The sequence below is a fragment of the Octopus bimaculoides genome, chromosome 4 (assembly GCF_001194135.2).
Source record: "Octopus bimaculoides isolate UCB-OBI-ISO-001 chromosome 4, ASM119413v2, whole genome shotgun sequence".
NCBI classification, from domain to species: domain Eukaryota; kingdom Metazoa; phylum Mollusca; class Cephalopoda; order Octopoda; family Octopodidae; genus Octopus; species Octopus bimaculoides.
In genome coordinates, this window is record NC_068984.1 from 16027805 (window position 1) to 16034905 (window position 7101).

At 36.2% G+C, this 7101-nt stretch overlaps 1 protein-coding gene across 1 annotated transcript in view; it reads right to left on the minus strand.

The window, feature by feature from the left end:
• LOC106882604 (uncharacterized) overlaps positions 1-7101 on the minus strand; it is a 137282-nt gene that overhangs the window by 7051 nt on the left and 123130 nt on the right. The window contains exons 51-55 of the mRNA XM_052966906.1: positions 6765-6890; positions 5514-5668; positions 4024-4108; positions 1036-1114; positions 186-322 (exon numbers count right to left, since the gene is read on the minus strand). Of these exons, the coding sequence (XP_052822866.1) occupies positions 186-322; positions 1036-1114; positions 4024-4108; positions 5514-5668; positions 6765-6890 (582 nt within the window). The remainder of the gene's footprint in view (positions 1-185; positions 323-1035; positions 1115-4023; positions 4109-5513; positions 5669-6764; positions 6891-7101) is intronic.

Genomic DNA, 7101 nt, shown 5'->3' on the forward strand with positions numbered 1-7101 from the left:
CGATTACATCGACTCCAGGTGGTGGTGGTGGTGGTGGTGGTTAGATTGAGCAGACTTTTGATCGAAGGCATTTCAGCTGTATCAACATTGTCTTTTTAGGGCTCTCTCTATTTCTTGACATGAAGCACACTAATTAAAATAAATCTTATCGATGAACAAGGTACTAGCTAGACTGATAAACTTACCATTGTTTTGAAATTCCTGCTAGGTTCAGGAATTAAAGTACCAAAGTTCTGTCCATCAAGTAAAAGTTGGTAACCAGTGACTTGAATATTTGGGTTACATGGTGTACATTCCCAGCTGATATCAAGAAGAACTTGACCTGAAATAGATTATATTTTATTTATAGAAATATTGGTCCCATGCAGTGAGTTGGCAGAAACGCTAGCACGCCAGGCGAAATGCATAGCGGTATTTCGTCTGCCGCTACGTTCTGAGTTCAAATTCTGCCAAGGTCGACTTTGCCTTTCATCCTTTCGGGGTCGATTAAATAAGTACCAGTTACGCACTGGGGTCGATATAATCGACTTAATCTGTTTGTCTGTCCTTTGTTTGTCTGTCCTTTGTTTGTCTGTCCTTTGTTTGTCCCCTCTGTGTGTAGCCCCTTGTGGGCAGTAAAGACATTGGTGGAATTTGAACTCAGAATGTAAAGATGGATGAAATGCTGCTAGGCAATTTGCACGGCATGCTAATGATTCTACCAACTTGCTGCCTTTTCAATAATAATAATATTAATAATAATAATAATAATGATAATATTTTCTACCATAGGTATAAGGCCTGAAATCTTTAGCGAGGAAAATAGTCGATTACATTAACCCCTGGGTTCAAGTGATACTTATTTCATTGACCCCACAAAGTCGACCTCAGTAGGATTTGAACTCAATGTAAAAATGCAGCTAAGCATTTTGCCTGGCATGCAAATGATGATGACAATGATGATGATGATTATGGTGGTGGTGATGGTGGTGATGATGATGGTGATGTATGCACGCATGTATGTTTGTATGTATGTACTAAAAGCTAAAAGGTTACCTGTGTAATTGGAAAGAGCAATGATATACTGTTCAAGTAAATTCTCCAGTTTCAAAGAAGTCTTGATGGCCAACACTTCCTGCCAAAGGAAATTGCATCAATATTAATATATAAAACAGTTGTGTATAAAAACATATTAGAACCTATGTTAATGGAGGAAAAAGTATGGGTGGGGGGAGTTAACTAGAGGTTGGTTGCAGACTGGAAAGATGGAGGGAAGAGGCTGGGACACTTCCTGTGCGTCTCCAGCATCCTTAGGTTACTGGCTTTGATTGATTCCTGTTGTCAGTGGTTAAGGTCTTTAATCTTTAATCTTTTATCTTTTACTTGTTTTGGTCATTAGATTGTGGCCATGCTGGTGCACCATCTTAAAGAATTTTTAGTTGAATGAATCAATCCCAGTATGTTTTTTTTTAAAGCCTGGTTCTTGTTATATCGGTTTCTTTTGCTGAACTGCTAAGTTAGGAGGATGTAAACACACTGGTTGTCAAGCGATGGTGGGGGACAAATGCAGACACAAAGACACACACACACACACACACACACACACACACACACACTTGCACACACTCATATATGATAGGCTTCTTTCGGTTTCCACCTAGGAAATCGACTTATTGTATACAGTGCTCAGATGTACTACAACTCATCAGAAAAAGCAGCCAAAAGTGCATGAATGTTACAGAAAGTAAGCACAGGAAGTGAACAGTGAATGAATCATTTTAAAAGGGGAATGGAGAAAGATCAGGTGTACTGTTGGCAAATTTCAAGAAGTATGGAAGTTTTGAAGGTTGTAGTGTCCCAACAGCTAACAACTGATGTGGGTAGTTTATTCCATGCTTCAGCAATTCTGAGCTTGAAAAAATGTTTCCAAAAGTCAAGGGTGCTGCATTGTTTTTTGATTTTGTAAGCATGTCCACGAGTGTTTGACATATGGAATTCAAAAAGGTGTTTAAGGTTGTTATCAGAAAAATGGTGGATAATCTTATGGGTGTCTACCAAGTCAGTTGCCACACGGCAGAGTTTTAATGTGTCCATGCCCAGGAGAGCAAGACGTTCAGAGCATGGTAGATGTCTGACGATGGGTATTTATCTGGTTGAACATTTCAGAACAGTTTCCGGGAGATTGATAGCTGAGCAAGGTAAGGGTCTAGACTGGCGATGCGAACTCTAAGCATGGACATACCATAGGCATATACAACTTTAAATAGGTATCTGTTGCCCCTGGGTAATAAAATCTGCAATAGATTTGGTGTTTTATTCTGGAACAAATGTATTTCTTTCTTTCAAAACATTATGAACATTAGGATTATGCATTATAAATCTAAATTTTAAAAAAATCAATAAAATATTAATTAGTTTGAATGTCTGAGATGAGTTGTCATTAATTAAACTATAATTTTATGGACTATTAACCTCATCTACGCTACCATTAAAGATCAATATTTTCAAAATGTAGTGTAGACATAAATATTGAAAAATCTTATGTCTTTAAATGTAAAGATAACAGTCTGAAAAATAATAATAATAACAATAATAATAATTACAACCAACCCAGTTTAAGTTAGACCTGTTCAGTTACAATTGTTAAGTTGATAACATGTTGGCGACTTTGCTGATGAATTGTAAGATTTCATCCCATCATGGGTGCTGTGATCTGCTATGGATGAGACCCTGTGTTTCTTCTGTTTAGTTTACATTGTAGAAGAGTTGATAAGAATAATGATCTTATTGTATACAGTGCTCAGGTGTACTACAACTCAATGGAAAATGTAAAAGAGTGACAGAAAGCTGAGTCAAGTAAAGAAAGACAGCAATGAAAGCCAAAAGTACATGCATAGTCCATAGATAAAACCTAACTGGCACTGATGGTTATGACGATGAGGGTTCCAGTCAAACCAATCAATGGAACAGCCTGCACATGGAATTAACATGCAAGTGACTGAGTTGTCCACAGACTCACAAACTTTTAATGTATATCTCAGGGAGATTCAGCCTGACACAGAATGTGACAAGGTTGGCCCTTTGAAATACAGGTACAACTCATTTTTGCCAGCTGAGTTTACTGAAGCAATGTGAAATAAAGTGTTCTGCTCAAATAAAGTGTCTGCTGGGAATCAAACTCATGGTCTTACCACTGTGAGACAAATACCCTAACCACTGCACCACACGATTTCACTGAATAAAAGACAAGATGACATGAAAGTGAACAGTAAAAGAGCCCTAAAGAGGAAAAGGTGCACAGAAGAGAAACAGAAGTTTTGAAGGATGCTGTCATCTGACAGCCAACAAGTAACCTGAGTAGTTTAGGCCAAACTTTGACTATTCTTAGCTTAGAAAAAAGTGTGTTTCTGGAAGTCATGGGTGTTATGCTGTATATTGATTTTATAAGTATGTCCATGAGTGATTTGTTATTGCGCAACCATAAAAAAGGCTTTTTTTAATGGTTTGTTGAACACTGAAGAGGTTTTCATTGAAATAATGATTTCTTTAGCAGCATTGCTCTTATGTAATTGCTACTACAATGACTGACTTGATCAGTCTTTACACAAACTGATACAGAAATAATCTGATATTGTTATCATCATTGTCATTGTCGTCGTCACCGTCATCGTCCTCATCATCATCGTCGTCGTTGTCGTCGTCATTATTTAACATCTGTCTTCCATGCTGGCATGAATTTGATGGTTTGACCGGATCACACATGCTGCAGGACTGTGTCAAGTTCCAATGTCAGATTTGGCAAGGGTTTCTACACCTGGGTGCCCTTCCTCCTAATGGTAACCACTTTATAATGTGTACTGGATGCTTTTTATGTGGTACTAGCATGAATGACACTGCCCAGTAACTTGCAAGACAAGAAACGAAAATGGAATAGCCGTCTTGATTGAATGGGTGGGGATGTATTGATTCTAGCCCAATTAAAAAAATAAAACCTTTGAATGATTCCAATACATTTTCATCAGTTAAGAAGTTGGTAAAACTTACTTGACTATTTCTAGAATTAGATTTTCTTGTTGGCGTCAGTGAATTTCGGCTAACCTTCTGCATATTGTTAAAACTGCTAATTAATCTGAAACAAATGTAGAAGAGTTTTTTTTTCTTCATTGCAAGGAACAGGTGATTAATTAATTCTTTCATAATTATTGTGGTATTCACACAAGAATATGAGGCAGCTGGAAGATGTTAGACATCAGTCTCTACAGATAACGAGGAGGATAGTTTTTTCTCGTTTGGTTTGCCAAAGAGCATATTTCTTTTTTTTTTTTTTGAAGTCATTTATTGTTAATGTTTATTGATAATACTGAATAAAAAGTTTGAAGTATGGTTATTTTCATTTTTATAATTACTATCTCCCACTTAATTATTCCTTCAAACAGTTCAGAGATGAACTAATGAGGGAGCTCCTACAAAATCTTATATGGACCCCCAAGGATCCATATAAGATTTTGTTGTTAACATTTATGAGTAATAAATTGGTTACATGTCTACAATACACAAAATATTTCAACAAATCTTTTTATACAATTCCTAATAATATTTAATGATAAAAATATAATGGGATTTTTTAAACATTGAATGGTTAGGAGAGTTCATCTGAGTAAAATGGGAATCAAAGGGTATAAAAATGGTTGAGAACCACCGTTCTACTTGGGCACTTTATTTGCTAGAAATAGCAGCCAAATCTCCATCAAATCACACACCAGTGTTTTAAGTATAGAAGTGACTCTTTATATAATGTAGTCTTAGGTACTCTCAAAAAGATAGGATAATCACGTCTGGATCATCTTTGACTCCCTACTCAATTAGAACTAACTTAGATTACTCAGCAACAGTATGTTGCACCAGCAAGGGACTTCTACGTAGTTACTGCTAGAAATGACAGCAAAAACTTCCTCAAATCGCACCCAACCCTTTTAACCCTTTTGATACCATCTTCCTTTAGACTGTCCCTGGTTCTATTGTACAAACTGTTTGTTTTAAAGTGATCTAAATTAAAATTTCTCGTTAAAATTTCATGCTATTTATCTTTCACATATCAACTTATTAATGACAATTATTTTACTATATTCTTTGCTGTTTCCAAAATTCATTGAAATAAAAGCAGCATATTTCAACAGAAACACAATGCCAAAAAGGTTAAATAATCCTTTCTACTATAGGTACAAAGCCTAAAAAATTTAGGGGAGGAGAAAGTCAATTACATCAAGCCCAGTGTTTAACTGGTATTATTTCATTGACCCTGAAAGGAGGAAAAGCAAAACCAACTTCAGTGGAATTTGATCCCTGAATGTAAAGACTGATGAAATGCTGTTAAGCTTTTTTGTCTCACATGCTAACGATTCTACCAGCCTAGTTAAAAAGTTAAATAATAATAATATTTATAGTAAAGTTTAAGATAGTCGAAACCTTATAATAAATCAAATATAAAAAATGCTTATTGGAAATGAAAAATAAAAGATTGACAAGGGACATACTTATCTCGAGCATTGAGAAGTTGACATGCTGTCTTCTCCAACAATTGTCGTTCCTGAAGGCCTATAATATTAACTTTAATGGTAGGAGGTAAGATAGCAGCAAACAGAGTCACTTCAATTGGTTCGGAACATATTATCTTGTTGGTGTGATATATCTAGTATTGAGTATGAAAATCAGATATAAAGTAGAATCTTTTAAACCAGGGTTACTTTTACAGTTAATCTCAATGATTATATAAGCACCTAAAACAATGAACAGATATTTCTAATTGTTAAACAAATTTCTGTGTTTCATGGCTTTGGCAAAGGTAGAAGGGTAGCATTGATGATTTTCAGAAAGGTTTCCAAAACTAATAAGGGAAAAGGTGGGGGGGCAAAAACTATGGAATTATGAATTGCTGCAGTGCATTAAGATAACAAGTTATCAACCTTAAGATTGGAACCATGATCCAAATTCTCACGAAAGAGTTACTTAAGCCCTTCACTTCCCATGACATATAGGTTATTGATGGCTTTTCTTCAATGTTCTCAATTCAGGGCTATCTTTTCTGCTTCTCTTCAGTTGGAGCCCTGCATTTTCAGCTTTGCCTCAGCATCCCACATGGTCCCCTGAGGGAAGGCCTTCCACTCTCGGTCTTGTTGATTTTGAATAATTATCAATATTTTTGTGACTTCACTATATTCCAAGTAAGGGTGTTGGCTCTATGCAAACCCATTTTTATCTCTGGGTTAAAAAAGGTGGTCCCTGTTACCCTGACCTCTATCACTTGACCTGTCCAGCATGAGAAACACTACCAGGAGCTTGTGCTCCACTGGCACAACTCTCAGGGTCATTGAAGTATACAAGCCACTGGTTTAGTCAAACAAATTGACTTCAGTACATATTTTTTAAGTGTAGTACTTATTCTATTAGTTTCTTTTGCTGAACTGCTAAGTTATAGGAATGTAATCAACACAACTAAAGGTGTCAAGTGGTAGTAGGTGACAAACACAAACACACACACACATCTATGACAGGCTTCTTTCAGTTTCCCTCTACAAGGCTTTGGTCAGCTTAGGGCTATGTAGAAGACATTTGCCCAAGGTGTCATGTCGGTGGGACCAAACCCCAGACCATGTGGTCGGAAAGCAAGCTTCTCACCCACACAGCTTATGTTGAAGATAACATGAAAGTTTTGCAAGGGAAACTGTGATCAACAGCTCACGAGTAAAACTTCTCTTTGAAATGTATTTCACAAATGGAAAACTTACATGAATTTTCAAAGTAATTAAATAGCATCCCAAATCAAGATCGTCAATTGTGAATGATTGAACATCTGGAAGTATTGGTCCATGTGTTGTTATTACGTCACTACTCGAACAATCAGAACACATGATCTGAAAGAATCAAATAATTATAAATGTAAAATTAAACTTTACACTCACAAATATCAACATATTCTGCATCAATTTAAATACGTTTTCATAATGTATTTTGTTCCCATTTCCTGGTTTAGGTCAATAATTTAAGTTACAATAATTTAAGTTACACACACACACACACACACACACACACACACACACACACACACACACACACACACACACA